Consider the following 21,439-nt stretch of genomic DNA (forward strand, 5'->3'; position numbering starts at 1 on the left):
ATGGGAATCTTTGGGCTTTAAGCAACTTAATGATACTGTTGAATTATTGATTCATAAATTTAATTTCCATTTCTTAAATATATATATATATTTTACTAAAATAAAGAAATATCGTAAAATAGTATATACAAAAAAATATTGATAGTGTGTACTCGCGTTATATTGATTGCTAGAAAATTTAACATAAGTCTGTAATTTATAGGGTTATCAAAGGCAAGAAAGAACATTTGGGAATAAATAACACACCGTTGGCCCATATAAATTAAAATAAGTAAAATATTTGCACTTTTGGCATAGTGCTATTGTATTATGTACCCTTACACAAATAAAAAAATATGATTGTCAGGTTCAGACTTCATAATGACATTGACAGAAATTTTCAATAAAGATAAACTGAAATAATGAAATTGTTATTGACTATTGTAAAGTCAGCTTAATTTAATGAATGTTTTATATTATTCATGGTCTAAACTTGCATATAAATATTTTCAAGAATAAGAATTTTATTGACCAATTTTAGCTCTCAAAGCTAAATTTGGTACACCTTCTATCCTTGGGATTTTAGAATTCAAATAAGAAATGGGTAATGCAGGAAGTAATCATCCAAAAGAGTGGCACAAAGATCAGTCCACTAAACCACAAGATGTAGGTTGCTCTTCTCCAGCAAAAGAAGGAGAAGCTTTTACTTTTGACAAAAAAATTGACGACGACCGATGTATTCGAGACGACGATAACAACATTGAAGATGGAGCGCCTTATTATACCAAAGCTGTACCTGAACACGATGTCGAAGAAACGATCATGCGTGAAAGATCTAATACTTTGACAGAAGATAACAAAGATGCTGAAGATGTTAAAGTATTGCCAACTGTTTTCAAATGGGAAGGTGGAGGAAAGCAGGTTAATATTATATTATGTTTTATTATGATTAATATTTTAACAAAAATATACTTAAAAATCTGTTTAACTGCCTTATATTCAGGACGTTATCATACAACCAGAAAACAATTGATATATTGATTGATATATATAGACTAAAAATCATTTTATCATCTTGAATTATATGAATCATTTAATTTTTGTGTTTAGGATTAGGGGTTAGTATCAATGACTTTGTGATACCTTAAAACCCCAGTTAGATAGGTCAGTTCCATGTTACTGTGCCAAAAACCAAACAATTTGAGTTTCATCAACTGCAGTAATATCCTTGACCTATGTCAATAAAGCTTTCAGAGAAAAGTAAAAATATTTGTTGTAGGTTTTTATAAGTGGAACTTTTACCGAGTGGAAAACCATACCTATGGTCAAGTCACATGGAGATTTTGTAACTATTATCGATCTGCCAGAAGGGGAGCACCAATATAAGTATTTTGTTGATGGGGAGTGGCGTCATGACCCAACTGTGGTAAGTTGAACCAATTATTACTATTAAAAACCATAAGATATATAGTTCAAAAAAATACAGAATATATATTTTTAATATTCATTGATTTCAGAAAGTTGTGGACAATGGAATGGGTTCTAAGAATAATTTGGTTACAGTGAAAATGTCCGACTTTGAAGTGTTTCAAGCACTCGCTAAAGACAGTGAGGGAATACATAATAGTGCCCAGACTGAATACTCTCAGGTATAAAAGTCTGATGAAATGAAAGTTTTTAATGCAAATTGAAGCTAAAAATTAAGTAACATATTATTAACATGACTATATATTTTTTTTTTTAGGAAATACCACAGTCTAAGCCATGGGAAAAAGTTACAGGTCCACCAATTTTACCTCCACATCTTTTACAAGTTATTCTGAATAAGGATACTCCTTTGTCTGTAAGTAACACCATAAGGACACAATATTAATTTAAAAACTTTGGATAAAAACTTATTAGGTAATGTTTATTTTTGTGTAGGATTTAATTAATACTTTACGGGACAATTAATGCCTACAGACATAATAATAAATACCTATCTATTGTGTCTAGTGTACTGTCTGTGAAAATGTTAAGAATAGGTTAGTATATAATGGTGTTAGCAACCAAAGCATAACCAAAGGTAGGTCAGTTACTGTTAGAAAAGTTGAAATAGTAGATAGTATTATTTGGTTACAGGTGAAGTGAAAATCGAAGACGAATATGTTCATTTATAAGATTTTAAATGAACATGGTTATTTTTATTACTACAATTATTTAAAACGGGATATTTACAATTTACCATACCATACTTTCTCGTGAACAAGACATTCGTAGATAATGTCGAAATATCAAGCTCCACCAAAAAAAATTAAAAAACATGGTAAATATCCCGTTTTAAATATTTGTAGTAATGTTCATTAATGGTTTCAATTTCGATCAGATTCTAATTTGTAGTATATGTGTTTTATGTAGGTAATTTAATAAGTATTTTAATAATTAAGTAAATATACTATGAATAGTTTAGTTACTAAACATTGACTATTTCATATCTACTGTTATCAAGAGTGACTCAATGGCTATAAAACAATAATAGAATCATTAAACACAATATCATCTGTTTTCAATGATTTTGGAGGTTCTTTTTTACGATTATTTAATTGCGTCAATTTATCTATTAACATTCAAAATTCACTTGAGCATTAAATAGTATTGATGGTCGATGCTTTGACGAGGCAACGGCCCTGGATTCAATTTGAGACAATAATAAGTTAAGTTAATAGTTTTTCCATCAAGAAATCTTTAGTAGAAACTCGAAGTTTGGAAGTTGGCATATTAGTAAACTTCGTGATTCGAAAAGCACGACCGATACTAATTTTTATTTGTTTTGACTCGCAAGGTCATAATTGAACGTAGATGTAGCCATCGACACATTTAGTAATAGTAAAATCATATAAGGCTTTTAAAAAAAATTGGTAATGATGTAAACATTTTTTTCATGTTTGTACCGTCAAAAACTCAATCGAAAATACTAAAGAAATTGCATGGATAAACAAACGCTTAACAGTGTAATTAGACATTTATAATATTTAGATACTCTGTAAAAAAAATCTTTAATATGATAATTATTTTGTTTCAGTGTGAACCTACATTATTACCAGAACCAAATCATGTGATGTTAAACCATTTGTATGCCTTATCTATCAAAGATGGTGTGATGGTATTATCTGCTACTCACCGGTATCGAAAGAAGTATGTCACTACTCTTCTGTACAAGCCCATCTAAGAATATTTTCTCCACAGGCGCCTTTATTACCATAAAAAACTATATTGTTATTGTGATCATTTCGTAGAACATTTTAGGTAAATGAATTATGTATAGGTAGTTGTAAGTAAAGTGAATTTGTGCAATACAAGAAATATCTAAAAACTGATTAAATCATTGATAATTTAATTGTCCTCCCATTTCCTTAAGTTATGTTTAAATAGTGCTCTTTTACAATGTAATAATAATACTAGATATTCTATAAATTCACATGAGCTTGCTTAGGTATGGTGTTTAATTTATTGACAAATGTTTGTATTTTATTTTTTAACATGTACTAGAATATTAACATAAGATTCAAATATTTTTCCATCATAACTTATTAACCAAATCTTAAACATTACGTACCAACAAGGCAGAAATGTCATTGTGATAATATAAAAAAATGGCCTTACAGTACTTTTGTTTTATTTATTGCCAATAAAAATCAGCTTTAAATTTAATTTCAAATAACATGCATAGAAATTAGTCACATACACTTCTATAATAGATATGGTTTGAATTTTACACATATCTTAGTAACATAAAAAAAAAAACAAAGAAATTCCTAGTTAACTTTATTAATATTTTAATGTATATATTTTATGAGAATTTTATTATGGCATATTACATAATACTGACAACTTTACACATTTTTGACACTAGTTACAATTAGGCATATTTATAAAAAGTAAATTTTGATTAAATAAAATGAGTATGAATTATTTTTATTCCAAGTTAAATAATAAATTTACATACAATATTATCTCCAAGATTATTATCAATAATGTAATCCAGTAATAGTACAAAAATCTTTATGGTGGCTGATCTATGAATTTGAAGACCAAATGAGATTTGAATTGTTATATCCCTAAAAAAAATATCACAAAAGAATTCCAAAAATGCTCTAAATTATATCTTATATTCTAAAGATGTGACCTACCTTTAATATTAAGGAACAATGATATAGTTTACGTCTATTATTATACCCTTATACTACATATTCGAGAATGGTAACATTTAATTATTTTTTTTTACAAATATTGCAGACTCCACATACCTATTGCTTTGATGCTATGCAACAAGAAATAAATGTGTTCAGTTAATAGTTTATTAATTACTCACTACTTCTAAAAGTGGTTTTTTATCTTTTGAGTCATCATGGTTAGTATTAGCATTATTAACAGGATTTTTTAAGTACATGGCTACTGCAATACTTACTAAGCATATAGATGTCACAGTATACCATGTTATAATTATATTAAAGAGTATATAACAAACCAAAGCCGTGATGACAAGCTCAAGAGCACTAGCATATGTTTTTAAAATTGAATTTAAATTCTTCAAAAAAAAGCTAGTCACTATACCTACTATTGCACTATTTACTGTAATAAGTATTACAAATACATCATTTAAAGATTCAAAATCTTTAAATATTGTGCCTAATTCACCTTTACACATAAGGACAAAGAAATTGCATATAACAGAATCTAAATACATGAACACATTTTGTAAAAAAATATCCACATTAGAACCTTTGGTTTTAAGGAGGTACTCATTATATGTGCCTGCCAAGCAAGAACAAAAGTTTTGAAAGTTAATTGACAAGAAATATATATTAAATATGTTAGACCAAATATCTGATTCTTCTGTTGACTGTACTGTGGCAGAGTCGAAATTTTTTATCATGCATCCAAAAGTTAGAATACCCAAAGAAATCCATTGCATGAAGGTAAGTTTCTTTCGAAATAAAAACTGAAATAAAGGGTTAAATTATATTAAATTTTAAATGATTTTTTTAATTGGTATTTCAAGAGTTCTCGTTTACAATTTTGTATTTAGTCAAAAAAAAGTGAAATATAATAAAAAACTTACCTGAAATATTAATGCTGTTATTACTACTCTGAATTGCAGGAGAACATAGTAGGAAGTTGGATCATAATGAGATAAGTTTATAAATGCCAAGTTATTGTAGAAACAATATAAAAGTGATGGTATAAAGTAGTATAAAAGTAAGCTATAATTTTTAAATACAGCTTTAAAAATGTTTGGTTTGTTCCTGAAATGTATAAATAAATATAAATATATGGAGTTACTTATATTCTTATACATACATTATACATATACATACCCTTTCTTCAATGTATATAAGACAGCTGAAATGATAAGCTTTAAGAATTCTGATAAGAATACAACAAGTGTTGTATTGTAGTCATAAATTCCATTCTCAGTTTTTGATGCTGTTATGAAAACACCTAAAATGTTTCACATATAATTTATTTATACACATTATTGTAAAAACTTAAGATACTTTCAAAAATTGTATATAGCGTAGGTTTTTTATGATAAAAATATTGTGTAGTAATTAAGAACTGTATAAACTTACCTTGGAATACAAATAAAATAATATATAATAGAAAAACGATAAAGGCTTCTTTATTAGGAAATAATTTATACCAATGCATTTTTTCGAACGTCAATAGAAACTAGATATTTTAAAATGTAATATTGTCGTTAAGTTAACACCACCCGTACTTGATCAGAATTTAAAACTTGAGCCTTACACTTCAAAATAAAAAAAGTATTACATCGTTCTTAGTACTAAATACTATTGGTATTATTTTCCCTTTTTATGGTCTTATTTTTAATTTCGTATACACTTTTTGTATTGGTCCGTGTTAAAAGTATTATGTATTGATTGTTTTTATGAATTGTTTTGACTTCTTGTATTGTCATTAACAACTATAAGTTGTCAATGTCTTGTCCAGTGCTGCCAGCTTTTTCTTTTATTTTTTTCGCTTGATTATGATGAGGTAATGTTATGACGTGTTATGTAGGTGTCAAATTGATATGAATTGTTTTTTTTCAATGTAATTTTAGTCGTTTTTATTAATCTTTAATTTATATCAAGATTTAATTAGTAGATAAATTCGTGTAATCTGGAATTTATATTGTTAGTTGTGTAACTGCTACGCAGCAAGAAATAATAATCAAATTTAAAAAAGTAGTTTCGTCTTAATTAACAATACAATATCAGTAACTGCCGATAGTGAATTACCGAGTTTTTTTTTAAAAAAGCAGACAGATTTGCAAAAATTACTTTATCGTGTGACTATATAATGTAATATTGTTGCCATTTTCAAACGAAAAGGTAAAAGAAAAATCTATGGTAATTTGTCAATTTGAATTGACGCAAAAATGAAATGTGAAGTGTTTATTGTAGAAGATAAATATTGCATTTAAGGAACATGATTTTTGCAAATTCTACTTGTTTTTAATGGATAAAGTTATTATTTTACAAATAAAAAATTTGTAAACTTAATTACTCAGTGGGTTCGTTAACTTTTATTGAATCATATTAAATTGATCGTTCAAAAGGAAATTTAACAATGACTGCTGAGGATGACAGTACTTGGTAATAAAATAAATAAGATTTTATTTAAAGTTTTATTTTACTTTAAAATAGCATAATTATTGTTAGCTTATCTGGATCATGAATATCGAAAGAAACATTTCGTAGTTATTGTACAATAACATCCGTAAATAAATATTAACAAATCTTATTATATGGATTTAAAATTTCTTAGAAAAAAATATTTATAAAAATATAATATAATTAGATTGCTCGTACATATATTATTAGTGATTGTTCAATGTTTGTGTATGAATGTTTGATTATATTAAGGTCAAGGAAATTGAAACAATAATGCCATTTCTAACTTCAAACTGCTATATGTGAAATTTTGTCTAAAGTTTACACTATGTTAATCTATAAATTAAAAAATGAACAATAACTACTACAATTATTTAAACATAATTTAAAATAAATGTAAATAATCTATGTCTCTGTAACTAATTTACTTCTTTAGGTACATTTTTATTGCAATGAATTTGATAACCTGTAATTAATTTCAAGGTTGATTGAATTGGAGTCAGCAATCCTAGATGGCTGCACACCTCAAGAGATCAATGCAATCACGAAAGGGAAAAAAATACCAGAAAGCTTGAGACCGGATGTCTGGCTCGTTTGTCTCAACTGTCATGATATGGGTAATCAGTTACTTATGTTTGATGAGATATTTGACTTAACAAATCAGAATGAATTAAGGGATAATGTAAAAAAGTTTGTAAGGAAGCTTGATAATGATGATGATGAAAAATTATCAGTTATTTCAGATATTGAATCAATTCTCACTTTTTATTGTAAGTCTAGATCTATTACTTATGCTTCTAACAATGGTTGGATAGAAATACTTTATCCCCTTCTAAGTTTAAAATTGCCTAGATCAGATACTTATAACATGTTTGAAAAAATCTTGAAGCTATATATTCCAAATGGATGCACGTCGAATGGAGTACCGTTTCACATATTGAGGTTAATTATTCAGTATCATGATCCTGAGCTGTGTTCCTTTTTGGATACCAAGCGTATAACACCTGAACAATATTGCATGCCATGGCTGAAATCACTTTTTTCTGGAACTTGTAATTTGGAAGTGGTGCTCTTCATGTGGGATTTGTATTTCCAAAGATCTGACCCTTTCTTTATATTCTTTCTTTGCTTAATTATGATTATTAATGCTAGAGAGCAACTTTTGCAAATGAAGAATGAAGATAAGGCTACAATAGTTCAGATACTGAGCAAAATGCCTAGTGACCTTGAGGCCAATGATGTCTCAGACTTTTGTTCATTAGCACATTATTATTCTTTAAAAACACCTGTGTCGTTCCGAGAAGACGTTTTAGAAGTATTATTCTCTGAAAGTGGACTGGAAATCAATTCTAAACTTTATTCTCAAGCTCTATGTCTTCCTGTGGCTGTTCATGAGTTAATTGAAAGTGCCACGGTGGATGTGGCCGATGCTGATGCTGTTAAATTCTTCCTAGTCGACTGTCGCCCTGCTGAACAGTATAATGCTGGACATTTATCAACTGCTTTTCATCTTGATTGCAATCTAATGTTACAAGAGCCTAATGCATTTACAACGGCTGTTCAAGGATTACTGAATTCCCAACGTCAAGCGTTAGCTGCAGGATCTTTGGCTGCAGGTGAACACTTGTGTTTCGTTAGTTCTGGTAGAACAGAAGAAGATAGTTACGCTCATATGGTTGTTGCATCTTTTCTTAAAAAAAATATAAAACACGTTTCGATGCTGGATGGAGGATTTGTAGCAATTCATGACTATTTTGGTCCACATATGACCGATTGTTTGGAAGAACATAATACATCTGTTTGTTTGGTCTGTGCGCCAAATAATAATAACAACGATAATGTTGTCCAACAATCAGTTAACAAGACAAGAGATAATATACCGGCTATTCAGCTATTCAGCAAGCTTTCGTCCGCTATGAAAGCAAAAAGTCAAGAAGTTAAGGGAAAATTAATAGAATATATCGTGAATCCAAATTCGAACGTCAATAACGGCGAGTGGCACGTGTCGGCGAACGATCGGAAAGAGCAACGATACCGCAACGTTCCTCCCGTCTTCAGTATCAACGACGAGGACGAAGACACACATTCCGATTACCGACGAGATTCGAATATAGATAACATAGACGAAATAGTTGAACTCCAATCGTTCCTCAAAAGCCAAAATGTTGTGGATAACTTCTCGTGTCAAGAAGTTTTATCAAATGGTTACATGTTTGATTCGTATCTTGTAATAACGGAAACACATTTAGTTATATTGAGAGAAATACCAAATAAGAAGGGCGCTGTTAAAGTTTTATCAAGGAGGCCACTTTCAACGATAGTCAAAATTACGGCCAAAAAGAGGCACCCGGAGTTAATAACTTTCAAATATGGCGTACCAGATGGCGATAATTTATTAATCAAAGATATGGACAGGTTTTTAATTCCTAATGCGGCGGTTGCTACTAAAATTGTGTCCAATCAAATCGTTTCTCAATTGGATAATAAATTACAGTAATGGCACGTTAGTCATCCAAATTTAGCAGCGATAGTGAACTCAATTACGAAATTTAGAGTATTCTATGTTGTATTCCGTTATCTGTTACCATTAAACAATATGTACTTATCTTAGTGATAGCGATTTACTGTTCGAAATACAAAATTATCTATTTCAGTCTGAAATGCATGTACATCCAGGCTTTTTTAATCCAATTGGAATGTATAAAATTATATATATTTAAGAAAATTAATTAGTTTTTAATAAATTATGTAATTAGTTAGTATAAATTTTATAGTACATTGTGTTTTTATGTTAGCCTCCATTAAACATTATAAGTGAACATATGTAGATACGTAGTCTCCGCTTATTTCTCACGATCGACTCGATAGCTCACAAAATCGATATATCATATATTATATTTGACATTAACTTTTGCGTCTCTGTTAGCTTTTGTACATTTGCACCAACCACCACGTCATATGGCTAGAAAACACATGTAATATATAAGTGTAATTATATACATAAATATTCCTAATTAAAACTGATATATAGCGTAGTAGTAATAACACCTGTATTCCACGACTTTAAAGGTCGGGGGCTTATTTTACTCGACAGAACTTGTCACAATGTTTGCCTTTATCGCTGGGCACGAGATGAATTAAAAACAAAAGTTAAGTAGGAATGTAGACACTCAGTGCGGTTTGTTTTTATTTATGTAAACCCACGATTATTGGGTAAGGTCCGCGTATTTTGCTCACTGGGACATCTCGGCTTCATTTTAATTTCACGTGTGTTAAAGCAATCGCGACAAACAAATATTTTCTAATAAAAAGCAATTAATAACCAGTTATATCTAGGATGGTAGCTAGGACCATGGCAAATACACTTTTTTCGTTTAAAATGTTATTAATTTGCTAAAAAAGTTTTTTTTTTTAAATTAATACTTTCAAGGTAAATGTGCAAAATGCCACCTTCGAACCGAAGAAACGGCAATAAACAGAACCAAAACAAAAATTACATTGGGCAGAGAGACGTACCCAGAATTTACACAGATTACACCATTAATTCATATAATACATAATATATAGAAAATCATTATGTTAAAGAGTTCCTAATCAGAGAAATATAATCCGTAACTAAAAGTAAAGTAATTGATAACATTTGACTTTTATACCGTTTATTAAATGCAAAGGAAAGGAAAAGATATGATAAGATTGAAATTTAACGATTAATTTATCTTCTGAAACACGTGAGACTACATTATCAAAGTAGCACAACATTTTATTGTAATTACCTAATTTGCTTCCGATAGTTAGGCTTTCCGTCCTGATTGCACTCACAATCAAATAATGTGGCATAAAAATATTAAATGTTTGTATTGAGTGTGTTTGCAAAAGTATTTATAAAAATAGTCGTGTTAAATATAAATATAATCTTAAAATTTCCGGCGGTCCCGGATCTTCGGGTCAAACCGGTGTATCTGCCCCGGGCAGTAATTAAATGGCGCAAAATTCATATGGTTAAAATATTGCTTCAAGTGCGTTACGCGTCGAATGCACGCCGTCGTCTTAACGACTAATAATTTTGTTTCTATTCGACTTTTAAACTTTTAATACTTTTTATATTCTGTCAGGCTCTTCATCAGAGTTCTAAAAGCCGAATACTAATTCAATAGCTATAATTTATTACTTCGCCTTATATAATATATACCTATTTTAAATTGCAATGTTTGATACGATTACCATACCAAGCCAATACCCATACATAGCAATGCTTTGCTTGACACCGGGAAAGACGTAGATCCGGGGTTGTTGTCTGGTGTTCATAGTCATTAGTCGTATGAGAATATTTATTATTAAAATTTAAACTTTCATTAAATATTATATCTAGATATATTACGTTATTTCGTCGTGTTATTACAACTCCTTATACTTATACTACCACGACTTATTGAATTTAGAACTATTATAAAAAAGTTATTCATGTATATAAAGTCAAATTAAATTTGAATTAGATTCCACACGCTACATATTGAATATTTAATTAAATTTTTTTTTTTTAATTAAAGTAATTCTATTTATTATCTGTTAAGATTGTAGGTTTCCGTAATCAATAGCAAAACTGTGATTACTCTGAGACTACTTACCGTATCTGTCATATTTTGTCTAAACGATTTAATTGCGATCCTAAAGGTTTAGTAATTTTGTTTTTCTTTTCTTGACTTCTAAAGGCTCGAGGCTAATAAAGTCATGGCTGCTTAAACAAAAAGATAAAAACTTAGGTACACCTAACATTTCTGAAATCGTTATGAGTACTAAAAATCTCTATTCAAGTTCTCAGATTGGAAAGGAGGACTAATAATTGAATTTTAGTTTTAATTCAGAATGTTTGTGTGAATGTAGATTTTTTGTACAAAAGATTAGGTAGCTGATAGAGGTATGATAGCAAATTATAAAAATTCAAAATATAGTTTTTTGTTGTAAAATAACACTATTTTTGGCACAATATAGTTTTTATAAATTAAAGTTTTTATACTTAATTGACGTTTATTTTGTGATTTCGCTTATCAAATATATTGCACAATTCTAAAAGTAGTCGCTTGTTTGATTTATTTTTATGCAATTATTAACCAATTTTAATAAGTAGGTACATTTGCATTTAGTTTTTTATAAAAAAAAACACCTACCTATTATATATAATGCTAGTAACAAATTCATGTATAGTAACAACTTCTGATATAGTTTAAAATTGATTTATCTTTTAGAATTATAAAAAGACATGTTAATACTGTGCATTTTATTTAAATAATTAATTCAAACCACAATAGTTATTCATTTGATTATATAATAATGAATTTTAGTTATTGAAAACTTAAAACAATATTGTATGTAAATGAGTTTTCCAAAATTACCTTCACGTCGATAATTTTGTCATTAAAAGTTATTGAATTAGATCGCTGTGTGAAACACGCATTAAAATTATCAATTATATAGCAATTAAATATTATGTAAGGCTTACCGATAGCTTATTTTAAGTACTATCGGTAAACTATGAAAAGGTGAAACGAAAAATAATATTTATATATATTTTGAAGGCATTCAAGCGTTACGAAACTACACAACCATGGAAAATGGAAAAAATATTGTTCGTATCGATAACAGAAATAGAGCATTAGTATCGAAAACGTAAATAACATCGTAGCAACGGTAACTTTCTTAAATAATTGTAAAAGAAAAATATTACCTGCTATTTTAAGCGACGCTATTAATAGCCAGTCATATTGAATCTGGATATATAAGGATACTGTTGACAGTTGCTTGGTACGGGACGGTTCTTGTATTGTTTTGGTTTTCTTCCATATTTTGTCTCTAGTCAAAATCTCAGTATGGGTCGAAATTTAAAAATACTATACGATGCCCCGTTGCAACAAATGTTTACCCTAAATGATAGTGAGATATTTTGCTGCACAAATTAGATCACAGCAATGAGGTTCCGAATTCTCGACGCGATTCACAGTTTTGTGTTTTGGCCATAACACCCTTATTGTATGATACGCAAACTAACCACAGTCCCTCCGTCCATATTCTTAGTTAGCTATATAAGGTTCAATCATTAATAAATACGGTAAAAATAGTTTTCTGGTCACTGGTAATAATGAAAGGTAATCTTTAAATTCCTATCAAATAATAATATTTAGTATTACTGGCTATTGATAGAAATTCTCAAATCAATGAATTGTCATCCTCATTTAACCATATTGTTTCTATTTTCCGATGCATTCTATTATAAATAACGATAACTGCAGTGTTATTCTGTAATAACTCACCTATTTCACTTGTTGTTTAAAAATCTACTTACAGTAATAAGCGTATGCTTGTTATGTCGCAAATAACTTTTTGAAATTTTCGTGTTCGCTATGAGTATCGAGTTTGTCCTTCCAGAATAGCTCTACTATACCGTGCAAAACTGATCAGTAGCTAAAATTTAAGTAGTATTATTGCTCGTGTTTATTTTTCTACGTCTTACAAACATGTGTTCCAACTTTCATGTTGGATATGAAATAATGAAAACAGTATGAGTTTACGTTTCGTTTTGTATTTGGTAAGATATCTCGAAAATAATATTGAATGTTTACTCGTTTTAAAATTATATTTGTATAGATGTGCAGTTATTAATAATTTATTATATTAGTATTTGTTTAGTTGTTATGAATAATGTAATTATTATAATATATGCTTCATCGCGATATGATATATTCTAGATTAGTAAAAAAATTCATTCCAATAAAGTATTGTTTTTATGAAATTGTTTTTATATCACATCCAAATATGTCTATAGATTATATCAAAATAATATTAGACACAAAACAAACTATCGAAATATATCAGTTGTTAATTGTTTGTTTTTTTTTCATTATTTGGTTTGATAGATACATGAGAATTTTCAGAAGAACACGGCGATGACTTGGATCTGAGATATCGTTTTGCCAAGCATAAAACTACGATCAAAGTTGTTGTCATATTAATTAACATTGGAGACGATAATAAAAAACTCCCTTTGTTTCTTGCCCTTGAGAACCAACTTCATGCTAGGTATTAAGTGATTAAGTTATTGTTTTGCAAAAGTGTAAGTACTATCTACAAAGCATCAATGCCCTCGTAAGAGAGCTAGCTTTTCGATTAGAAGGTTTCCGTTTCGTTTCACGCAGGGAACAATGAGTACTGTTATCAGTGTGGCTAGGACATTGAGAGTGTTCCATAACATTTGGTTAAATATGTAATTCCCGGACAGTTAGCTGGTGTCGAAGCCGAATATCGGTCGGGAGATGAATATAGTCTTAAAATAGTTGGAATTGTTAACGTAATTATTTTTTTATTAGATACAATAATAAGAAAATTGTGGTAAAAGGAAGAAGTTCCTACATCTTCTTTAGAATGACAAGAAAATTCGATGACATTTTAAATTTTTTATCTAAATACTATCACATAGCTCGTGTGAAGCGTGGCATTTCAGCCTACCACAAAGTGCGAGCGTAAGCATTCGAGAAAAAGCTTGTTAATGTTGTCGACAGTGGCCGTGCCGATCTGTCCGCTGCGTTCTCTCGATTGATTTTTTCCAGATGTTCTCTCAAATAGACTAGTGGATGTCTTTCGTGAGTCGCGAATGAAAAGATGCGCCAAGTCGCCTCGTTGCTGCTAATGTATTAGATATTTCGTCATTTGCATTTTTCATTGTTGCCGTCCTTTACATATTTACATGTGTGTGTGTGTGTTGATCGACTTGACGGAGTATCATTCAACATGAGTGTGTGTCTCAAAATTTTGGGCAATATTGGCGAGCATAGCAAAATCAAACAATTGTCAACATGATTATCTCGTCCTTTGACGTTCATAAATAGAGCATAATTCAGATCATATTTCCCTTAGTCCAGCAGTGGGGAATTATAGGCCCCTACTTTTTACTTTAAGATATTTTTTTTCATGAAAAGACAAACGAATTGAATTGTTAATTATTTTTTCATACGCGTAAGGGAGAAATGACAGTATTTAACCTATAATACCAGCAAACGCTATCTATTAAAAGTAAAACAAAACAAAAATATTAATTTTTAGATTTTTTAGACTTATTCATATTTCTTTAAAAAAAATGATTCTTATTCCGTTTTTGAATTTCAGCGAGAATAACTAAGAGCAGCTCATTTTTATTTATATAGATAGATTATCCTCTCTGAAAGTCAACAAGTATTATCTCCACGCTTTTTTATCATATACAGAATTATGTGGTGAATGATACGCCTTATTAATAATGTTTTTTTACAAACGATTTGAATTTATCCGTCGGTAAAATCAATATGTGGAATTCCACGCGTATGGCTCGTTTTGTGATGCATACGCGTTACGAAGCATGTATATGGATGGTGCATTAATATTTAATGTGCGTAAGAAATGAGCCTCACGCACATATCGAAAATGTTTCTTTGCGCGTGTACGTCGAATATTGTCCTAAATAATTCCCTTGCATAAAAAACATACTTAAAAAAAAGCAATTTAATAAAATGGCCAGTTGTAATTATACGTAGTTTTAATATCTGTATCTACATGCCTTTTTTATTTCTAAATAAAACAAGTTTTAGAGAGTAAATTGAATATATGTAATAATATATTATATACAATAGTCAGTAGCTGAGACTTATGTAGTTATTTAATTGTAAGATTTTATACATTAGATAATTTACAGATATAAGATTAAATAATAATAAGCAATGAATAGGTAAGTAAAGAATAAAACGATTTAAAACAAAAATAGTCCATTGGGAAATTTTATAACATTGACAATAGGAAATATGCACATTCCATTTACATTTTTAATATCAAACAAGTGGCTGTATGTTGAGATGATTATATACAAAATATTTTTGGTCCATCATTTATAAAATTAAAACATATAAAAGCTTAACTACTACATTTCACAAGGCAATATTTTACATTTTTACGCGATTCGTTTGACACGATTAAATATGCGTTTAATAGCTAAATGTTTTTGATTGTTGCGTACAAAGGAACCATTTTTATAAACAAAACTATGAATGTACAAGTTATTTCATTACTACCCTTAAAATATTAATAATAGAAAAATGAAAATATAAACTGGTACCTAAGTTTATAATATATTTTTTATCATTGCATGCATATTCCCTATTATATTATGGACTCTTGAATAAAATCATCTTTATATAATGCAAATGGCTAAAACAAAAGGAGCGCACGGAACATTAAAGTGGAGTAACAAAAGTGAATATAAATCAAACGGGAATCCTAATTCTTGGCGAAACGACGCATCTCTTTGTTAATACCTCATAAGTAGTCACTTTAATTATTATTTATTGACGTATTAACAAATTATTTATTATTATTCCATACACTACCGGGTTTCCGTGCACTCCATCTGCCTTTTGTTTTAAAATCTGAGGCAAATAGTATATACTATAATGGCAGTTTAAATGGGTTAATTTATTAATTGAAATTGTACTTAATTAAAAATTTACAATTCACATTTTACGTTCGTTATGAATATTACTCCCAGGATTTATTGGCTTCGTGAAGCATGTGACACTGAACGATTTATATTTATTTACAGTACCTATATATTTAATTTTAAAATTAGGTATAATTATTTCATTTCCTCAGTTGCCAGATCGAAAGTTATTGATCAAAATTTTAATCAGTAAAAAAACTTATATTTAACTTCATTCGGAGAAAATGTAACAATTTTTTTAGTAAAGAAAATGCAAAGCAAAGGCAGGCTGACTAGGCGCTAGAATAGAGTAGTGGAATGATATTAAAAAAAAAATTGAGACGTAATGCTTAATTCTATAAATTAATAAATAATATTTGTCCTATATGTCTGTAAAAAGTTTTTTTTTACTTGCATCGTCGTGACCTTTATCTGTTATTAGTGATCAAGATCTGTAACATATGTGTATAAATAGGCAAAGACAGATAAGTTTTATGCCTGTTTCTCTAGTTGTTAAACTAGTTTTTTATGAGCTCTAGTGTTATCAATAAAAAAAGAAAAGATTAAAAAAATGTTCGAAACATGCTTATTCACTTATTATTTACCAATACTTTCAATAATGGAAAATTTAACTCAAGGTTAACGAGCTGTTATAATTAGGCGCATAGTCATATACATAGATAAAAAAGGCTTTTTAATATGGTAAATATTATCCGGCATTGTTTGAATTTCTATTCATTTTTAATACATATTTAACTCTTGACGGTAAAGTTCTTAAATTTATATAACATCTTATATTATTCGTAGTTGGATGAAATAAATCGATTAATGTAATGTATGTACCTATTTGTTCTTTACGAATTATTATTTTTTGAATTAGTATTTATTTTTTGAATTTGCTATTATTTTTCTGTAAGGTTTCTGTTTAAACAAATCGATTTTCTTTTCAATTTATAAAGCATTATATTAAATATTTGTAATAATATAATTTTAAATAGAGAGAAAACTTTTGATTACTTACTCTGTTTAACCAATGTAGAATAGTATTTTAAATGTTTAGTTGAACATTTTTCATAATTATAATTATTTTATTATTAAAAATGTTAAGGATCATAGGTACCGTTTATCTCATACAAATGACTATATTCCCTTGGTCCATAATTATATACACACAGGTAAATTATAAAGCTACTAAATTCACCGACATTGCCCTAATGAGTTCTTTTTAAATATTATATTTAATTAAATTATTAACTAACTAACCGTGCCTGGCACTGTGTGGGACGGACAAGAGCAAACATGGGAGGCTAATTAAGTATTACGTAAGTATATTTCCATTGAATTTGATCTTCATTCTTCACCCTGAAGATGGAAAATTAAAATATGAATATAAATTATCAATTGTTGGAAACTTAAAAAATAAATATATAAAAAATAATTAAATTAAATATTATTGATTCAATTTTGCTTTAAGAAGTTAAATTTAGCTGTGAATACAATATATTTTTTAACACATTTAGCAATAACTAAAATAAATAATAGTGTAAGTATGCGTGCAATATAAAAATAAAATCACCCTTTTTTTAAATATCTGAATTATATTTGTTATTCGTTTATACGAACGTCATTCAGCTCATATTAAACATAATCATATGCATATTGTATACATATCGTATCAGCTGTGCGTATTTAACGACTTATTTTATTCTTATCCTATACAAATATTTATTTTTTTTTTGTAAAATGACCTGTAATAAAATTTGCTGTTTTTTTTTCGGGAATATTAAAGATCTCACCAACGCTGCAGTTATTTATAGATTTATTATTTCACATAGGAATTTAGAAAACAAGTCCGCCTATCATAAGAAAATGTTATTATGATTTTATTTAAAAAGTATTTATAAAATTAAAATTAAATACATAAAACCTCTTTGCCCGGAATCATCCTTACGTAATACTTGAATAGCTTCTTGTCCTAGTTTCGTGTTAGAGGAAATCGAAAGAAAACATTTAATGTTCGAAATTTTCCGTAAAAAAATATCGTAATTATAAATGAAAACTAAAAGAAATTGGTACATTTTAAAATTAATTACATGTTTAACGTATAATAGTAGTAAGTAGGAAGTAGGTAAAGGTTATTTGCTAAGGCTATTTTTTATCTTATCAATAAGAACCTAAAATGCGGTATCCATTTTTTTTCTATTATTAAAAGTTATGATGAGATATAGGCTAGGTTAAGTATTCCTAACCATAATAATATTGCTTTTTATTTTGGTCGTATGTAGGTCAACAGCATAACTCGAAATCCTTATCTTAGTATTCGTGTAAACTTACTTGCATTTTATTAATTATTAAATCAGCATTCAGTTGTAATTAACTTTTATTAAATAAAATAAAAGTCTATTTCATTTCATGTATCTAAATTATACAACATGACGGAAACGAAAACTTTATAAAAAAATGTGTGTGTGCAATTTACACGTGGTAGTAGTGACACATCATAACATATTTTGTGTATTTTCGTTTCATCGACTTTCAGATCACAACGGTTCCGAAGAAGTGTTACTTCAAAAACGCTTCGGATTATATGTACCGAGAGTTAACATATCCTTGTGAGATATGATTACTGGAACTTGTGCCGGTTTTTTTTAATCTGTCGTTGTCTTGCAGTGGACGGATGCAAGCAGACGGTTTGGTAACCGTTACATTTATTTAAAAATTTATTAAAATTAATGTTCTGTTAAATGATTGACGTTCTATTTTTTCTGATGTTTTGTTCATTTATTCGATTATATTATTAAAGCAAATATTATCCGTCCTCGTTATGTATATTTAATGGCGAATATTTATAAGTATGTTCCAAAAACGTTTAGCTACTACATAATATATTATATCTTTTTTTATATATTATGTATGATACTGATAACGTAATATTAAATATTTAATCGAATAACATTACAATATTTTGAAACTATAGGCTTATACAACGATCACGAACAATCACTATAATTGTTATGTTTATTGGAAATTTCAATTTATTATTAGTATATTAATTATTTTATGAAATATGTGTTGATATGAATATATATATCACGGTAGAGTGGTTAATACCTAAATACGTAAATAATAATAGATGGTGAACAGTGATTCAACTTACAATAAAACGTATACAATTTCGATAGATTAAAATGTTTCTTTCGGTTAGGTAAAAGTTTTTTATAAGTTAACTTAAATTCACTACGATATATTACCATATATTACACCGAAAAATAATACGTTAAATCAGAAGCATTGTGTTACGATGATATACTTAAACTCGTAAAAATAAACTTAAATATTTATATTTTTTTATGTCTGCCGGCGACGATTGTGGAATAACATTACTATAACGTTATTTTGTTTGTTATTCTGCGGTAATTACGTTATTGCCGCCTTTTGTTTTTTTAAGGTCGTTACATAGCTCTCAAGTTCAATTAATGCCCTGTTTACTCCGTGCGTGTGGACAGTGGAGCGATCCACTTCCATTTTTAAACATATTTTGGATGACGGACACGGATCTTACAGTGATAATGTTATAAAAAAATTAAAACTTATATTTTTCAATTGACGTTTTATATTTATCGACAGTGGCTGAATAATGTTTGCCACGGGAAACTCTGTCAAATAAAAAAAAAAGAAAGGATAATTTTTCTTGATTGTACATTATACTGTACACTTTTTGGAGATTCATATTTTTTTGAATGAAGTCTTGTTGCTAACTTGTTTTTGGACTATTATTATTTATTCGATTGAAATTTAAACCTTATATAACTATTGATTATAGCGTCGCTAGTGGATTATTCTATACGTTATAAAATGTTTCTATAAACCACGTTTAAGTATTTATGCGAAGTCGTGACTTCTAGCTATTTAATAAAATTATAAAATCAAACGTAACCGATAAACACAAGTATATTTTATGTGTTTTGAGTCGATTTTTTAATTATTTAGAATTTGTTTGTCAGTTTTGTTTTGGACAGGATAGATTTCTGTCAAATGTTCCCCAAAATCTGTCTATACGTACTGCCAAGTTTATGTTTATTTATATAATTAAACGAATTATCTCTACGGATTAGTAGTGCATTGCACCTATTCATCCTATTTTGTATAGGATTAAAATAGCTCAAACAGTTATTATTATTTTTCTTAACATTTTTCTATAGCCATATTTATAATATAACTGGATATGTTGATATTATACGCCTTGTATTTTGCCTTGTTATCGATAAATTTACTTTATATTGATATCGTTACAATTTAAAAGTATATTAATAAGATATGTTTGTTTCTTGATATTAGAAGAGTTGCTTTCCACCGTCTTGACATTCTCTACCAGTCGGCAGTCTACCATTGTTTTTATGGGTATTAAAGTTTTTGATCCATTACCTACCGTAAAAATGTAATAAGTCGCGCGCGTATCGTACCAGAAATATGTTTACAAAAATAACTAAAGAGGCATTGCTAGGCATTTCAGATTAGCTATTTAGGAATAAAATTTTATATATTTACTTATCATCTAGGTCTCCTAGGGAGAATGATATGTATTACTTTGGCGATTTCAATAAAATCTAGGCACGATAATGGTTGTCATTATTTTCTTAAAAAGCATATTTAATTGCCTAAACCGCAAATTAGTACCTACGTACTTTAATTAATAAAATATTCTATTCATTTGATTTAACTAGCCTTAAAATTAGGTTCAATTCATTCTGCTAAAACCAATATTTTTGACAATTTTTTAAAAGACCAGAAATAATAAATTTGAACTTTCTCAAGAAAATTAACTAATAATTTCAAGAATAAGAAAGTGTGATTTTGACGTATTTTTTTTTAATAGCGGTTACAGGCTTAGGAACCGATTTTATATTCAATAATAATAACCTTACAAATGAATATTCTAAGAAAATTTAAAGAAAAACACCGGGAAAGAAAATGTAAGAATCATTCACGCTCGTCAACATAGGTATCATTCTTGGTATCATTTATCTTGGTCATTATATACCATACTTGACACAAACAATGTCTAGTGAACATTCTTAACATCGTGTTCTAGAGTTCGTGTTAAGATATATTATCACAGCCCCTTTTAATGAACATATGTAATGATCTGCTAACAAATTATATGTAAATAAATAATTATAAAGTTTATAAATAATGATGTAAACCACGTAGTAGCTTCTGATGTACTCGCACCGGTCGTTGTGTCGTTGGTCGAGGGTTGAATGTACGTTGAAGGTCTTATAACATCCACTGAAACAAATATATGTAA

At 28.6% G+C, this 21,439-nt stretch overlaps 4 protein-coding genes across 4 annotated transcripts in view; 2 read left to right on the forward strand and 2 right to left on the reverse strand.

Moving 5' to 3' along the window:
- Positions 1-373: 373 nt before the first annotated feature.
- LOC125066616 (5'-AMP-activated protein kinase subunit beta-1) lies at positions 374-3,665 on the forward strand. The gene is made up of 5 exons (XM_047674749.1): positions 374-900; positions 1,259-1,405; positions 1,497-1,628; positions 1,724-1,822; positions 3,041-3,665. The coding sequence occupies exons 1-5, from the start codon at positions 580-582 to the stop codon at positions 3,185-3,187; spliced, it is 846 nt and encodes a 281-aa protein (XP_047530705.1). The 5' UTR covers positions 374-579; the 3' UTR covers positions 3,188-3,665.
- A 146-nt stretch (positions 3,666-3,811) lies between these two features.
- Positions 3,812-5,956, reverse strand: LOC125066615 (UDP-galactose transporter senju). The gene is made up of 4 exons (XM_047674748.1): positions 5,592-5,956; positions 5,337-5,460; positions 5,081-5,264; positions 3,812-4,960 (listed from the first exon to the last, which is right to left on the reverse strand). The coding sequence occupies exons 1-4, from the start codon at positions 5,668-5,670 to the stop codon at positions 4,319-4,321; spliced, it is 1,029 nt and encodes a 342-aa protein (XP_047530704.1). The 5' UTR covers positions 5,671-5,956; the 3' UTR covers positions 3,812-4,318.
- Positions 5,957-6,407: 451 nt separating this feature from the next.
- On the forward strand, positions 6,408-11,686 carry LOC125066613 (TBC1 domain family member 23). The gene is made up of 2 exons (XM_047674745.1): positions 6,408-6,620; positions 7,122-11,686. The coding sequence occupies exons 1-2, from the start codon at positions 6,595-6,597 to the stop codon at positions 9,133-9,135; spliced, it is 2,040 nt and encodes a 679-aa protein (XP_047530701.1). The 5' UTR covers positions 6,408-6,594; the 3' UTR covers positions 9,136-11,686.
- A 9,416-nt stretch (positions 11,687-21,102) lies between these two features.
- Positions 21,103-21,439, reverse strand: part of LOC125066431 — an 87,985-nt gene continuing 87,648 nt past the window's right edge. Inside the window, exon 7 of the mRNA XM_047674501.1 lies at positions 21,103-21,420. Within this exon, the coding sequence (XP_047530457.1) occupies positions 21,281-21,420 (140 nt within the window). The 3' untranslated portion in view covers positions 21,103-21,280. The remainder of the gene's footprint in view (positions 21,421-21,439) is intronic.

This window comes from Vanessa atalanta, chromosome 9, assembly GCF_905147765.1.
Source record: "Vanessa atalanta chromosome 9, ilVanAtal1.2, whole genome shotgun sequence".
NCBI classification, from domain to species: Eukaryota; Metazoa; Arthropoda; class Insecta; order Lepidoptera; family Nymphalidae; genus Vanessa; species Vanessa atalanta.

Bases quoted from the DNA above. Each gene is read 5' to 3' on its own strand.
- LOC125066616 (XM_047674749.1), top strand. From the start codon at position 580: ATGGGTAATGCAGGAAGTAATCATCCAAAAGAGTGGCACAAAGATCAG. The intron at 901-1,258 runs GTTAATATTATA...TATTTGTTGTAG, and splicing joins GGGAAGGTGGAGGAAAGCAG to GTTTTTATAAGTGGAACTTT. The intron at 1,629-1,723 runs GTATAAAAGTCT...TTTTTTTTTTAG, and splicing joins CCCAGACTGAATACTCTCAG to GAAATACCACAGTCTAAGCC.
- LOC125066613 (XM_047674745.1), top strand. From the start codon at position 6,595: ATGACTGCTGAGGATGACAGTACTTG. The intron at 6,621-7,121 runs GTAATAAAATAA...ATTAATTTCAAG, and splicing joins GCTGAGGATGACAGTACTTG to GTTGATTGAATTGGAGTCAG.
- LOC125066615 (XM_047674748.1), bottom strand. From the start codon at position 5,670: ATGCATTGGTATAAATTATTTCCTAATAAAGAAGCCTTTATCGTTTTT. The intron at 5,461-5,591 runs GTAAGTTTATAC...GAAACATTTTAG, and splicing joins TATTTTATTTGTATTCCAAG to GTGTTTTCATAACAGCATCA. The intron at 4,961-5,080 runs GTAAGTTTTTTA...CCTTTATTTCAG, and splicing joins TAACAGCATTAATATTTCAG to TTTTTATTTCGAAAGAAACT.